General features: G+C 47.6%; 1 protein-coding gene across 4 annotated transcripts in view; it reads right to left on the bottom strand.

The window, feature by feature from the left end:
• Positions 1-12929, bottom strand: part of EVA1C (eva-1 homolog C) — an 84469-nt gene extending 71540 nt beyond the window's left edge. For 2 of the 4 annotated variants that reach the window (XM_029215521.1, XM_029215520.1), the window contains exon 1: positions 12308-12838. In XM_029215521.1, coding sequence (XP_029071354.1) covers positions 12308-12518 — 211 coding nt within the window. In that variant the 5' untranslated portion in view covers positions 12519-12838. Of the gene's footprint in view, positions 1-12307 lie in introns of all 4 variants that reach the window. The other 2 variants (XM_029215523.1, XM_029215522.1) reach the window with 2 other exon arrangements.
• Between the last annotated feature and the right edge of the window lie 3516 nt (positions 12930-16445).

Consider the following 16445-nt stretch of genomic DNA (forward strand, 5'->3'; position numbering starts at 1 on the left):
TGCATAAATATATATACACACACAGAGAGACAGTCAAATAATCAAATATACATATACAGTCAAATATGTTTTTACTTTTATTGCAGGAAGTCATATTCATTTTAAAGACATACTGTACTTTGCTTAGGAATGTGGTACCTTTTTATTAACATGGTGTCAAGGGAAGATGCTTCAATTTCTTAATATAAATGGATTCTGAACACTCAAGTTCTGTCACACCAGAATGGGCGGAAATGAGAAGCAGCAGCAAAGCCCTCCCATTGGACGGCATTCTTACATCACCCACTTTAAAATTAAATCTGAAACAGAGTTCTGACAGGCCTGCTATTTTCTTCAGTGCCAAGAGCCACACAATAGACCTTTTTTTGGACAAAGCTCTTAAAATGCTTGGAGATTCAGAGTTACTGAGTCACGAAACTTTACAAATATTGCACACCCATTCCTGCTGGTGCCCCTGCCTGCTCTTTTGGAAACAATACTATATTTTCTCTATGTTTGGCAGAAAGAAAGAAATATTTTAATTAGTGTTGCAACCTGTTTGAAAGAAGGGTGACAGAGAAAGGCAAGCTCTGACAGTGGTTGGCTGTCCGCCGGTCTGGTGGCCTCTGGGCAGGGGTTGTAGCTATCATTTCAGAGGAATCTGTTTGATTCTCCTTCTACTCAGTGTGGGCCCTACAATGATGCCCGGTCCCATGGCCACAGAAGCTTCAAATGTGGCCTGATAAGGTGATAACATTCAGCACAGAGGGGTGGGCACGGTTGCACTGAAATAGTAATAGATGATTCATCCATGCAATTAACACTCTTAGAACCATCTCTGAACAGGTCTCTTTACAGAGTATATAACAGGCGGCACAGATGGGGACACAATGTTGCACAGAAATGTCAGCGGGTATATGTGCTGTCAGTCTGTGGATGCAACGGTGGGGGGCGGTTAGACAGGGTGCAGGACGAAGGGAAGCAGGAACAGAGGAGGAGGAAAGTAGGGGGAGGCAGTGAGAGGAGCCAGGGAAAAGCAGATCTGAGCATGGTTTTCAAGACTTGCTCTCTTCCTTTTAAAAATTCAAATCAAATTGCCCCCCCATCCTGCCCCGCGCCTAGGACTGTTTCAGTGAAGTTGTGAAATAATTGAGAGGTGTTGCAAACACATCCTCGCACTGCGAGCGAGCAAGCGACTTCAAGTCTAAACACCTCTGCGTCCAGAGGGCTATCTTAGATTGACATTAACGATGGCTAGTATTTGAGCTTGAAAGGAGGAGGACAAAAGGGCCAAAGACATAGGCAAGTTCCAGAGAGGAAGCTGGGGCTGAGGGGAGCCTGAAGAAAAATCTGGATGAGAGCAGTGCCTGGATTGCCACGTCCTTGGCTTTGAGGAACTGAACCCTTTTGGGTGGCTGCAGAAGGCAAGCTGGCCTTGAAAAGAGCATCGTGGAGCCACCTCTAGGTTTTCCAGACTCAACCTTGGTTTTTAAAAAACGTTCCCACTTTTTTGAGCTTCCACACTTGTAGAACATAAAGCCATGGCGTGTTGTCTTGTCTGGCCCAGCATTCCTCAACCTCAGCATGAGGACTGAGGACCTGATCATTCCCTGCTGTAGTGGCTGTCCTGTGCCTTGTAGGATGTTTCGCAGCATCTCTGGCTTCTACTCACTAGATGCCAATAGCACCCCTAGTTGTGAAGAATCAAACTGCCTCCAGACATTGCCAAATATTCCTGGGGGGACAAAGTCTCCCTGGGTTGAGAATCATTGGCTTCTTTCTTTCTGTTTTTACTGAGATATAGCTGATGTACGGTATTGTGTTAGCTTCAGGTGTGCAGCACACGATGCTTCAGTATTTTTGCCGACTAGAATCCGTTACAACTCATTACAAGATAATGGGTATAATTCCCAGTGCTGTACAGTAACTGTTGCTTATCTATTTTATGTATAGTAGTTTGCATCTATTAATCCCATGCCCCTAACTTATCCCTCCCCCGTTTCCCTCTGCTCTTTGGTAACCATTAGTTTGTTTTCTAAGTCTGTGAGTCTGTTTCTGTTCTGTATATACGTTCATTTGTATTATTTTTTAGATTCCATGTATAAGTAAATATCATACAGCATTTGTCTTTCTCTGTCTTATTTCACTAAGCATTGAGAATCACTGGTTTAGATTAAACATTAGGACAAGCTAAATTTTCCTTGAGTGAAGACAGCCATCTACTATAAGGGACCACATGGCATTTTTGGTGAAGACTGACAACCCAAATAACCTGCCTTGAAGAGCCAGAAAGAAACGCAGAAGTCTGAGACAAGAGGAGACCTTTTTCCTCAAAGCACTGGTTTATGGTTTTAGGGATCCATAACACTATTTACACATAATCCTGGGGACAAAAGTCTTGGAGCCCTTTGCTTAAAAAAAAAAAAAAAAAAAGGAAATCAGAAGAAAGGGACCTTCACACTTAAACTGAGGTTTAAAGAGGCAAAACAGAGAAGACCACAGGCTCTGTTCTGCAGAATTCTCCACAGCCTGAAGGACAGACTCCACACAGCAGGTCCTGCAGCACCGGGGCCTTGAGGCCCCTTTTCATGCTGGGGCTGCAGATGGTACCTGAGTCTTTATATCCGGTCTGACTTGTCCACAAAGCATTTGGCATTGTTAGCTTTGGAAGGTGTGTTTAGGCCTCACAAAATAGAAGAAGGTGTTTAAAAACGACTGTCCCTTAATTTCACCATCAAATGGACAGAAAAGAGGTGTGTGAGCCTGAACGTGAGTCAGTGTACATTTTTTTAATAGAAAGGAGACTATAATTGCACGCACTCCTTGAAGTGTATCCCTCAAAAGCTGTACAAATTGGCCTTCTAGATAAGATCGTGCGTTCTCATCTCCACCTGTCTCCCGCTGAACAAACAGAGAAGAGAAAGGGCTCCGTGACCCAGGTCTCTCTCGTTCCAGAGTACAGTACTATGATTGATTTATGAGTGCTAAGCCTGAGACCTTCGGAAGCCGCCAAACATGAAAAGAGGGAAAAATCTTCTAAGTCAAGAGTAGAAAGGGAAGGACTTGGTAGCAGAGCGCCCCTCTCAGACTCTGAAACACTACTCTGAAAGCTGTCATGAGTATGCATCGCTCAGGCCCTCACAGACAAAAAGGGTTATTTTATCCAGATTATTCCCCCACATTGCAGGGGAAAAGGGACTCATTTGTAATCATCAAAGGAATGCTGACAGACTTGAAATGGGATTACATTCTATTATCTTCATCCGAATTAAAGATTTGTCTTGGAGATCATTCTTAGGTTTCTTCCTCCCTGCTCCTCCAACCCCAAATGAGGTGATTTGTATTCATGGGACATCTGAGGCAGACATGAAATCAGACAGTTTGCAAACATACATTTCAGAGTCAGTGGCCTGAGTTTTGAATTTTAATGTTGCCTGCTTCTCTGTGTATAGAAAACTTGACTCTCAGGTCGAAACTAACCCCAAGCATCACTTCATTCCCTAATTTGTTAATGCAGGAGAAATTCATCTCCAGGAGCCTGAGTGAGCAAGTGATACAGGTGTCCTGAAGTGCAGGTGTGAAAATGTAAAACCTATACATGGGCAGTGTCATCTGGTAGGTCTATGGATACACTACTAAACCCTCAATTCCAAGCTCTGTGCTTTGGATACCATTTTGAGAATGTGACCTGCCAAATCTATTCTTCATCCCTCAAACTGCTGGTTATCTGTGTGACTATGAAACCACTGAGAAAGAAGCTTTCTCAGGACAGAACTGACTCTTTAGAGTAGGCCTATATGATACCTAGCACAGCATCTGATACCTGAAAGACCTGAGAACATTTCTTGTTCTTTCATACAGACCTTCCACTGTGTACTCACAAGGGAACTGATGCCCACCTGGTAAGGAGTACTGGGTACCCTCAGGATGAAAGTCATAAGTCAGTGGAAGAGTTCAACTGGGTCAAAAAGCTATCTCTTGATTTTAGCTGCCAAAAAGACAAGATATCTTAGAGAACATCTCTATCAAGGCAAGGAAATGACACTCTCTAAGCAGGCAGACAGCAAAAAATATAGGTAAAGTGCATTAGAAGTTATACCATTTCTTTGCTCATCATTTCTTTTCTTTATATCTCAAGCCTTCCTTCTAGACTCAGTGTCCTTCTTCAGGAAGTATATTCTTTAGTAGTTCTTTCAGTAAGGATTTATTAGTGGTAAACGTGCCCTTATTTCACACTCACTCTTGAAGATAGTTTAGCTGGGTATATAGCTCTGCACTGACAGTTTTTTTTCCCCCAGAACCTGGAAAATATTTGACTGGCTTCTGGCTCTCACTGTTATGGGCAAGCCTTTATAGATGAAAATTTTTTTCTCTATGATCATTTTAAAACTGTCACTTTGTTTTAGCATTTTGTAGTTTTAATATGATAAGCATAAATTTATTTTTATTTATCTTGCTTGAGATGCTTGAATCTGAATCATTCATCAACTCTTGAAAATTGACTCTAAGGTATTATCACTTTGAGTGTTGCCTCTCCCTCATTTTCCCTATTCTCCCTTTCTGGAATACTGATCAGCTGTATGTTGAACCTTCATTCCATTGTCCATGTCTTATAAACTTTTTTCCGTGTCTTTATCTCTTTTGCGGCATTCTGGATAATTTTCCCAGCTTTATTTTCCAGTTCACTATTTCTCTCTTCAGCTGCATCTAACTTACCCATCAAGCTTTGAACATCAATGAATATATTTTTCATGTTAGTACATACATTTGATTTGTTAAAAAAATACGCCTGATCTTTCCTGATAGCCTTTCATTCTTTCTTCATGTTTTAGATTCTCTTTTATTATTTTATGTTTTATATTCCCTATTTTATTTATTAAAAACTCTGTTGTTTTTGCTAATTATCATTCATATAGTGTAATTCTGGATACTGTGTTCATGATCAGCAGAATTTTATCTATCAGAATCTGTGGGGCCTGTGTTGATGTTTCTATGCAGGGAGTATTTGTGTGTTTTTCCCAGGCACCCTGGGGCACTACTAACCTGGGACAACTTTTTTAGTTTCTCAGCTTGGGTTTCCTGGTAAAGGCAATGTGAATTCAAAACCCAGACTCTTGAAAAGGCAGACCTGTGGTTACATAGTCTCAACAGAGATTATGTTTTCCTCCAATCCTGAACCTAAGCTGAGATGTTTCCTTGTCATCTTTCTTTGCAAGAAGGCTGATTTGTTTTTCATGCATCTTTTTACGAGTGTTTAGCCCTTCCATGTCCTGGCCTTATAAGGAGATCTTTATTCCAATTTCTCACTTGACATTGGTCTAATGCCTTGTCTCTTGCCCTCATGTACCTATTAAATCCTGGTTGTAAAGCTCATCAAAGGCCTCAGTGTAGCCATAGGGGTTGGTGCCAGCAAACTTCTTCAGTTCTCTGATCCCTCTTCATTTTTGTTCCCTGGCTTGCATTTAGTCACTCACTCATGCATTTAAAGGATGTTTGTTATGTTTTATTCACCAGCCCTAAGTGTTTTGTTGGGGAAACAATTCCAGAACACCAGTGCCACCATATTTCCAGAAATGAATTATAGATCCTATCCTGTAATCAGTTAGTTGGGGCTGGACGGTGCTATCTCTAGACACGACATGGAACGGACAATACCTGTAAGTCCTGGGAAAGCTTTGGATCTGGTATATTAAGAGATAAACATTACAGAAGTGGCACTGCTTTAAACAACTTGTAATTTATTTGTTTTAGCATTAGAGAAGCCCCCTGCATTCAAATCCCCAAAAGTTACTTAGCCTCTCTTGATGCTATTTCTTCAACTTATCATAGCAGTGTTCCCTTCATAGCGTTGTGAGGATTAAATGAGTTAATAAACACGAAGTGCTGAAAGCACTGTGTGGCACACAGTGCTCTATGTTCTTGATACGCTATAGTATTTTTAACTAACTTCTCTTACTTGTGCTAAGGGAACCAAGTAAAGAATATACCCCTTACGATGGGTCAGCGTTTAAACTGAGATGGTGCACACATAGGGGTCAGCTAAGGGGTAGCAGAATTAGAGACCCCACAGGGAAAGAGAGAAGCTCAGAGAAAACAGATTAGAATCACTTGGTCGGCCACCCTCCCATCTGAGAGTCTCCTTCTATCGTTAAAATCTAGGTGACTCTAGGACTGATGTTATTCAGGGAAGCTATTTCCTTCCAGAAAGATACAAACACATCAGCCTCATTAAAATAGTGGCTGAGGGCTTCCCTGGTGGCACAGTGGTTAAGAATCTACCTGCCAATGCAAGGGACGTGGGTTCGAGCCCTGGCCTGGGAAGATCTCACATGCTGTGGAGCAACTAAGCCTGTGCACCACAAATACTGAGCCTGAGCTCTCGAACCCGCAAGCCACAACTACTGAGCCCAAGTGCCACAGCTACTGAAGCCTGCGTGCCTAGAGCCCGTGCTCCGCAAGAAGAGAAGCCACGACAATGAGAAGCCCGCGCACTGCAACGAAGAGTAGCCCCCGCTCGCCGCAACTAAAGAAAGCTCGTGCACAGCAATGAAGACCCAACACAGCCATAAATAAATAAATAAATTTTAAAAATAAATAAAAATAAAATAAAATAGTGGCCAAGTATCATAAAAGTTCAGAATGCCTCGTCCCTAGCTTCCACGTCCATTACTTAGCTTGAATGACAAGAGTATGGATTTTTGAAACAAGACAGTTACGGGATTCACATCCTGCCTCTAAATTTTACTAGCAGTTGTTAACTGGGGTAGTGAGCATGGCAGGGGTAGGGCTGGGTCACATGGGAGCAGGTGTTCTTTCAGTGTATGCTATTTCCAAAGTGGCGCCTTTTCAAGAATTTTAAAGGTGCTGACGGGATGGCTGAGAAGGCCAGTGGTCTCCAAATTTTTTAGATCATGAACCCCATCAGTAAAAATATTTTGAGAACATTTCTCCCCTATATTACATTTAGAAATTATGTTATAAATCAGCTATACTTCAATAAAATAAAATTTTAAAAAAAGAGATTATGTACCGTTCTACTGTCGACTTGTATGGGGTTTTTTTGTTTTTGTTTTTGGCCACATGGCATGGCTTATGGGATCTTAGTTCCCTGACCAGGGGTTGAACATGGGTCACGGCAGTGAAAGCACCAAGTCCTAACCACTGGACAGCCAGGGAACTCCCTCAACTTTATGTTAATTATAAGCAAAACGTAACTTCTTTTTTAAAGATAGAAAAGAAACAAATAGAAAAGAACAGAAGTTCTAACATTTTTTCCCCTGTATCCACTAATCGCCTTGTGCCTGTACCTACTATGGATGAATTGTGATGAGAAGATGTGGAAGGAAGGAATGGGAAGAGGCCAGTCTACTCAGAGGGCAACTGAAACCACCACGGCCAATCCAAGGACTATACAGAAAGGTTAAGCAAATTGTGGCACTTTTTCTCTGGCTTTGTCCCCCACTCAGCACCCACACGGGCCAAGCCCCCCAGCCTGGCCCTACTCCTGGGCTGGAGCTAGGGTCTGCCTCTGGTCTGCTTCCTAGCTGGGAGGTCTTGGGCAAGTCACTTAACCTCTCTGAGGCTGGGTAAAGTGAGACTACTACTTACCTCACAGTGTTGCTATGAGGATGAAATCAGATAACCCTGTGCTCAATTAATTTTTACTCCCTTCCTTTCTGTTCCTTCTTTGAAATGGCTACTAGGCTGCCCTTTCCAATAAAGCGCCTGGGAGACCAAAGCCATTAATAACAGGACCACTCCCTTACCCAGACTCCTCTTCTCGGCTACAGAAAGAGCTGGGAGAACACTTTTCAAACGTTGTTACTTTCCATGGAAACAGACGAGCCCTTTGAGACACTTACTCTTCATCCCTCTTCTTCTGTGACAGCTGGACAACTCCTGCAGACATTTGCTTTGTTTTTTCTTTCATTACGAGCTGGCTTTTCGCTCCATAAAAGTTTTGAAAACGAAGGCAATCCTGAATTAAAGGATGCTGTGACCAAGGCATACTAAAAAGAAGAGCTGTGCGTGTGCACATAGGCACACGTGCATGTATGTATAAGTGTGTGCATACGTGTGTGCTGGAATGCAGTGGCAAACTGAGAGCTGGGAAAATACATCCTGGTCTCCCTGGTGGTGAGCCCTGGGGTGCGGGGGGTGGGTGAAGGGAGATCCCGTCATGCCCGTGTCCCCCTGGATGAACTGACACAAAGACAGGAGGTAGCCCTGCCCTCTGACACCAGAGCAATGGTTCTCAACTCTGGCTGTGCACTAGAATTGCCTGGGGGCTTTGAAAAAGAGACCAATGCCTGGATCTCCCAGATCAATTAAATCAGATGCCTTGAGTTGCTGCTAGAGCATCCGTACAGTTGTTTAGACTCAAGCAGTTCTAGTGTGCAGCCGGGGTTGAGATCCACTGCCTCTCTGAACAGAACAGGAAGGTTCAACCTCTGCTAAATGGACAACTCCATCACGACCAAGTTCCCACCCCCGAGCCCCCAAGATCAACTGAATGACCATTTTTCTACATTCTGAAATTCCTGACCAATGAAATAGGAGCTAGGATGGGGCTTATTTGCTGGGCTGCAAATCATCTGATAACAAGCCCCACATCTTGTTTGCTTGGGCTCCTGATTGCCGGGGGCGGGAGGTAGGACGTCAGCCCAGAGACCCACTTCTCTCGTGCAGTGCCCTTTCTTTAAGGTCTGAGGACATTTGGGTACAAGGAAGGCCTTAAAAGCTGCTCTGCTCCCCTTGTTTCTCACCTCCTTTCCTTTCTGCTTTCCACATTTACCACTACGTGCCCTAGGGTAAAACCAAACGTGTAAACATATGGTCATGATGACTTTGTCAAAAGTCAAGAGTTTTCTAGGAATCCAAGTGGGAACTTGATGAATTTTCTATCCTTTCCTTCCCTCTCTGCCCATCAGCCCATCCATCACTTTGAACTTCTTTGAGAAGAAAGAAAAGAAAGAAAAAAAAGAAAAAAACACAAAACAAAACAGAAGAGGGAGAAAGGGAAAAGCAGATGGAGAAGACGGTGCCTGCTCTCGGCAAAGAGTAAAACCACCAAAAACATGAACAAGACCTGAGGGACACGGCAAACTAAGTTCAGGGATGCACTGAAACATCCCACTTTAAAGCAGGACCAAATGTAGAGGGTCCTTAGCGTTTTATGGCTGGAACCAAAATGGCACCCCTCCCTCCCCTCTGCCCTCATCCTGCCTTGTTCTTTGAACAAAGATGACACTGACATGATATTTCTATTAAAAAAAAAAAAATCAGTGATCAGTTTGGACCTCTCAGGCTAAATCCTCAATTTGGGAATGCAGTCAAAAGAACCGAAGACCATCCCAGAGGAAAATGGATGAAAGCCAAGCACATTTGAGTTCGGGCTTAAGGATCAGAGGCAGTGATTTTGCATGAACTGTTCTTGCCTTCCTGGGATGTGTTTTTAATGCCGTGATGATAGCCTTTCAGCGGCCACTGGCAGCATCTCAACATCTTCAGGGAGGAGAGGGAAGGGGGTGTTTAGGGAGCCTGTTTCCTAGCAGGCTTGGAGGTGATTAGCACAAGTCACGAGCATGGAGGGGGAGAAGCAGGCCCTGATGCAGCCTCTGGCTTATTAAGAGTGAGATCCGATGCTGGAATCCCTGGGGCCAAAAAAATCAATGACCCAGGAAAACTACAGCAGCTGACGGCCTCGGTAAAAAGCTCAAGGAAGAGCTGCAAAGAAGAGAAAGGCTTAAGTAACTTTCCAAAACTCTGCACCGTTCATCTCCCTGGAGGCCCTGTACTGTACAAACCATAGCTGGGACCCCTCTCATTTTGGCACTTTCTTTCACCTGGATTCACCATCCTTCTTCCATCCCCTTCTTCACAAAGGTTGAAGGGGGTCCCAAGTTCCCTCCACCCTCCCTCTGTCTGGCTTTTTGATGTTTCCTTGTTTAGAAAAACAAGCAAGTAACTACATTGTCAAATGGTGCTCTCCAGCCCTCAGCTATTGCTGTCCGGCTCCGACAGGGACGGTCCACTGTCTTTTTTCAGGCACTGGTTTCTACACACCCCTCCAAGTGCAGGAATAGGACCTCCTGTCCCCAGGAAAGCAGGCATCAGGCTTTGAGGCCACAGTGGGGGGTGGCAGGGGCGGAGGTGTGTGTTGGAGTCACGTGATCAGGAGGCACTGCTTCAATGAAGACATTCAACTGAACCCTCAGACTGTCATCTTTGGAGCTTAGGAGTTTTCCTCGATGCCGTATGTCACATGGTTAGGGGGTCCCTAAAGGTTCATCAAGTTTCAAATCAAATGAATCAACTTTGAAGACTTCATCTTTCTCCCTGAGCCTTTTCTAGTATTTCCCCGACGCCACACAAGACAGAATTTAGGTCTAAACCTGAGTGTGTCTGTGGTTTCAGAGAAGCTTATTTTTCTTTTCTTCTTCCCAAAAGGCTCCTGGGCTCTTTCTCCCTGGTCTTCACATCACTGAAGAGCAAGGCTGCCCAGAGGAAACATGGGAACTCCTTGTGGGTGCACCTGGAAATATCACCGCCGACCCAACACTGGCTCAGGGAGTTTTACACCCTGGAATTTAGGTTCCCATCCAAAGCAGGAGAAAATTCCTTTTATTGTTTAGTCACTTAGAAAAACATGTATGAAAACATCCATTTCCCAGGGCAGAGCATCCCTGTTTGAGAGCTCAAGTTCACCCTCTGGAACAGTTGCTCCGTACAGACAATTCCAAACCTGGGTGGTAACCTATAGACTGCTTCAAGGGTTGCAACTGCTCCACTAAAGAAACAAACTCTAAGTGTCTTTAATCTATGAAAACAATCTAATGGTTACACCGCAATTTACCTAAAGCAATATTTGTTCAGTTACGATGATGTCACAAAAGAAGGGCTTGTTGGCTTTCAGTTCTTTCCTTAACAATATTCAGAGCTTGATGGTGGCTGAATTCAGAACTGCTTTCCATAGCTTAAACCAGCAAAGAGAGAACTTTTCTAGCAGCCAAGAAAGTTCTATTACCAAAAAAAAAAAAGTCAATAGCACTTGATATTCAGCAGTTTCCCAGCACATTTACCATAGCGCTCTGATCCTGTGGTGCTGGATTTTAAGGACCACAGTTTCCTTGCCAAATAGACATATCTTGGCTTCCTTTGCTAGGTGGAAACACTGCCTTGATATTAAATATTCAAAGCAAAGAAACTCTGACCCAGGGCTCTCAGCTAACAATGACATTCTCTGTAAGTAAACTAGAAACCCAACTCAGCTTCTGATTTGCCAGTGTCCCCTGCCATGTACTAGTCTACTGCACAAATAGGGCTGAGGAACGACTCCTGTTTGCCATGATTATACCGCAAAAGACCCTCAGGCAGGGATGCGGGAAGCCTGGACTTGGCAGAAGATGCTGGAGAAGGGGAAGAGTAGGATTCAGAGCTGCTTCCTGGGCAGGGCAGGGGCGAGGAAAGGGTGAAAGGCCTCCAACCTCGCCAGACGGAGACCCAGGTCCGATACAATTGCAAGGACGTTGTTACTCTAAGCAAGCGCGGCCGTAACGTAAGAATGCGGCTCCTATAGCCCTCGTCAACCCAGAAACTTCTCTCACCTTGCTGCGCCACACCTACAGCGCCAGAACTATCTGAGATCAGCTGCGGAACCCTTGGTCGCAATCCCCCCAAAGAAAACCCTCATCCTTTACTGGGAGGGGGAAGTCGTTATTTTTTTGTTAAGGCGATAGGGGACGCGCAATGGGGGATGGAGGTGGGGGACGCTGGTGCCTTTTGGCGGTCAAGTCCTACCCCTCAGTCTCCTCTCTGTTCTGTAAGCTTCTACTCATCTTCTTACTGCATCTCCACCAGACCTCCCATCCCCTTGGGCTTCCCTCGTGCCTGTCGGCGCAGACTTCAGGTCAAGTGTCCTCTGGGCTGGATTCCTTACGTGGGCACCTGAGAGGCTGGCTGGGGCACACCCGGCCTATGCAGAGAGCAAACCAAGTGCAGCGTGGGCCACAACACGTGTTCCAACAGCGCTGAGCGCGGCACAGGACTCAGTTTAAGGTATTTTAAGCCGACCCGCATCCATCGGAGTCGGGTCCCTGACCCTGGGAAATTGACGAGGAGGTCAACTCATTGAGGGAAAAACTCCAAATACCCTACCCACCCTTCCTTCTCGGGGGGGGGGGCTCCCCTGCCACCATCCCACATGCGCAGCTACTTAATATGCTAAGGGCTCCTATTATCAGGCAAGAAAACTGGCTCTGAGCGCGCTCCAACTTTAAACCAACCCGGCCTTGCCCCCTCGGGCGCCTGCCCCCAACCGAGGGCTCACCTGGGCGCCCCGCGGCGCCGGGGGCGCACAGCGAGGGAGGTCGCTTCTTACCGGAGAAGTCCGTGAGAGCTGCGATCTCTTTGGAGCAAACCAGGACGGTGCAGTAGAAGAGTCGCAGGAGCTGCCCGGGAGGCTCTGCCTGCCTGCGGAGGCCGGGATGCTGTGCTGGCTGGGGCGCTGGCGGTGGGCGCGCGTGTCCCGGCAGGAGCATGGTGCGCGGCGCCACAGAGCGCGGGCGCGGGCCCGGGGCGCGCGGGGGGTCGCTGGGCGGAGGGCGGCGTCACATGGCAGGGCGAGTTGGTAGCCAGCGGCTCCGCGGCCCCCTGCCACCTCCTGGCCCAGGCTGCCAGAGCTTCCTCCCCGCCGCGGGCTAGCACCGGCTCCCCAGCAAAGAGGAGGGGGCGGAGAACTGGGGCGGGGCGAGGAGCCCCGGGAAGAGTCCGCGTGGTTTCCCCGAGAGGAAATCTCCGCTGCGGCCGCGCGGGAGGAAACGAGGGCGGAGGGCGAAGGGAAAGTGTAGCCTCTCGCGCCCAGAGCTGCGGAGGCCGGTCCCTGGCGCGCTGCCCGCCGCGGAGGGCGCCCCCAACAGCGCGCCGAGGGCCGCTCAACTTTAGCGCCTTCCACGCCCGGGTCCCCGCCCCGGAGACGGCTCAGCGCCCCTGGCCTGGCCCGCGCTGGCCCCGTGCCAGCCTCGCCCTGGCCGCCTGTGGAGTGCGGCCGGTACCCGTGACGCACTTAGGAGCCAGGGCCGCGCTTGGAGCCCGGGAGCCCCGGGGTGGGGGCCGCGGGAAGGTGGGGTACTGGAGGTGTGGGACCGCAACACTGACGTCTCTGCGACCCAGCGCGCTCCACGTGCAGAATCACCAAGCTCGCACAGTTTTCCCCATTTCACGGAAGAGAAGACCGAGACCCGGAGCATTGCCCGACGCCAAAGCTTACGCAGCCAGGAGGGGAACCATCGCGGGGCTGGGGGGAGTGGAGGGGGGGGAGGGATGTGCATTGTGCTGAAAACGGATCAGATGGCTCCAGAGCCGGTTTCTTTTCGCTGCGACTACGTTTCCTTTGGGTCCTGGTTGTCCGCCGCGCTCAGAGGATCTGACACTGGACCGGCACAAACAGCCGCCGAACGCAATAAATGGGCTTTGTTTTAAAATGGGCCACAGCATCTTTCTGAACCTCTCGATTACGCGCGGTGCAACCTACGTTTGGACGCCCAGCCCGTGCGCGAGGAGCGGGCTGCACGGCTCGGGCTCGGGGGAACCGAGGACAAGTACTTGGGGGCTCCGTGGCCGCGCGCCGGGTGGGGTACCTGGGGTCCAGGAACCCAAACCCCGCGGACTGCGCTGGGCGTCCGGGCCAGGCGGCGCCGGCGGGAAGGAGGAGGGCAGGGCGGGCGGGCTCTCGGCACAAAGTGTTCCCGAACACCGCGGGAGGGCATGCCAAGTTCGCGGCGGGACTGACGCGGAAATGTAGATCATGAGGCCCAAGGGCGGGCCCGGGCGCCCTGCGCCGGCCGGCTCTGAACTGCACCGCGCACGCCGCAGAGTGCGGCGGGGAGGCCTGGACAGAGAAAACCGAGACTCGCTGGCCTACCTGGGGGAACCTCTTAGAGGTGGGCTACAAGGATCCCGGCGAGCTGGATGTCACTGCGTCTCCCACCGTGCTCCGGCAGGGGCAGGGGCAGGGGCAGGGCCAGGAGAACTCGGATTCCGGCCATTACCTCCCTGTCTTGGGCTAGGGGTGAGAGGGGCAAATGCAAACATCAGTATTTGTTAGTGGGACCCAGTCTACCAGGCACAATGATTTTTAAAATTTACATTAGACTATTCAACCTTCTCAATAACCCTTGGACCTAAGTATTCTTGTGCACTTCTAGGCTGGGGAAACTGAGGCAGGGAGGGTGGGTAAGGATGCCCAGCACTTAGCAGCCATTCAGTAAGAGACGTTTGCTTAAAACTCGGTTCCCTGATGTTCTTTCCATTCCATTCATCCATCTACTTTAGATATGAATTAGGTACCTACGTATACCGGATCCTCTGCTAGGAGCTGGGGACACTCCTAACACAGGAAGGGAACCATGCTCCCTCAGGGCTGGTGGCTGCCACCACTGTCCCGTAGGGATGCGCTCGTTTCCAGTTGCCAGTGTGGACACTGCTACTAGGTGTGACGGCATCCCCAGATCTCCTTACCTGTAAAGGCATCAGGCTTATTGTGAGAACTGAATGAGTTGAAACAGGTGACATGGGTAGGACAAGGCCTGGAACGAGTAAGTACTCAGTTAGTATTAGTCATTGGTACAGTGAGGAAGACAGACATCGAACAGGTAATGCCAAGGGGCCATGGGAACGAGACCCAGGGAGGGAAGGAGGAAGGGAAGGAGGTGTTAGGGACCTTTTTAAGACAAGATGGGTGAGAAAGACGGGAAGAGTTGGCCAAGCAAAAGCTAGGTATCAATATTTGGGGAGGATGAACATCTTAGGAAAAGGGATCAGCATATGTGAAATCCCAAAGAAGCATGGCTCCAGAAATGCATGCAGGACATGGAGCAGAGAGAAAAGGGCAGGGCAGGGTGACGTGGAGAGGTCAGCTGCCAGAGCTCAGGGACCCAGAGACCTTGGTGAACGCTTCCATCTCTTTTTTTTGGCCACACTGCACAGCTTGTGGGATTTTAGTTCCCCAACCAGGGATTGAACCCGGGCCCTTGGCAGTGAAAGCGAGGAGTCCTACCCACTGGAACGCCAGGGAAGCCCCAGAACACTTCCATCTTTATCCTAAGCCCTTGTGAGCCCTTCCGTCTTAAGCCAGCAAAGGGTTGTAAGCAGATGAGTGATGCAATCAGGTGTGTGTTGGTAAAAGATGACTCTGGCTTCTGAATGCAACTGGACTGGAGGGGTCAACAGTGGGTCCAGGGATTATACTCCTAAGAGTTGGAAGCAGGGACTCCAAGAGATATTTGTACACTCATGTTCATAGCAGCATTATTCATAATAGCCAAAAGGTGGAAGCAACCCAAGGGTCCATCGATGGATGAACGGATAAACAAAACGTGGACTGTTATCCAGTCATAGAAAGGAATGAACTTCTGATACATGCTACAGCATGGATGCACCTTAAAAACATTATGCTAGGTGAAATAAGAAAATGATAAATATTGCATAGTTCCACTTACATGAAATATCTAGAATACACAAATTTGTAGAAACAGAAAATAGATTAGAGGTTTCCAAGAGTTGAGAAATAGATGGTGGTGATGGCTGTATAACACTGTGGATGTAATTAGGGCCACTTGATTGTACACTTAAAATGGCAATTTTTATGTCATGTAGTTACCACAACTTCAAAAAAAATTAATAATGTAATAGGCCAAAGCCCGCTGAACCGTAAATGGGTGAGTTGTGTGGTGTGTGGATTATATCTCCGTAAAGCTGGGGTGGTTTTGTTTGTTTCTTTGGCTTCACAGAGCGGCATGCGGGATCTTAGCTCCTTAACCAAGGATCGAACCCGTGCCCCCTGCAGCGGAAGCGCAGAATCTTAACCCCTGGACCACCAGGGAATTCCCCCATAAAACTGTTTTTTCGTTTAATTTTTTTATTGAAGTATAGTTGATTTACAATGTTGTGTTAATTACTGCTGTACAACAAAGTGACTCAGTTATATGTATATATACTATATATATTCTTTTAAAAAATTCTTTTCTTTTTCATATACTTTTCCATTATGGTTTATTACAGGTTCTTTTTTGTGGTATGCAGGCCTCTCACTGTTGTGGCCTCTCCCGTTGCAGAGCACAGGCTCTGGACGTGCAGGCTCAGCGGCCATGGCTCACGGGCCTAGCTGCTCCGCGGCATGTGGGATCTTCCCAGACCGGGGCACGAACCCGCGTCCCCTGCATCGGCAGGCGGACTCTCAACCACTGCGCCACCAGGGAAGCCCTATTACAGGCTCTTGAATATAGTTCCCTGTGCTATACAATAGAACCTTGTTGTTTATAAAGCCATTTTTTTTAAAAGATCAAAGACTGCAAAGTGGGTCCAGGGAGATGGTCTGGAGGGGAGGGGAGCCTGGAGGCTGTGACTGAGCATTGGGCTGGCGCTTTACAGGTCCAGAGAGAAGGGAGGAGTGGCCAGATTGGAAAGGT

This window comes from Monodon monoceros, unplaced genomic scaffold (assembly GCF_005190385.1).
Source record: "Monodon monoceros isolate NGI ecotype Baffin Bay Population unplaced genomic scaffold, NGI_Narwhal_1 Super_Scaffold_11, whole genome shotgun sequence".
NCBI lineage: Eukaryota > Metazoa > Chordata > Mammalia > Artiodactyla > Monodontidae > Monodon > Monodon monoceros.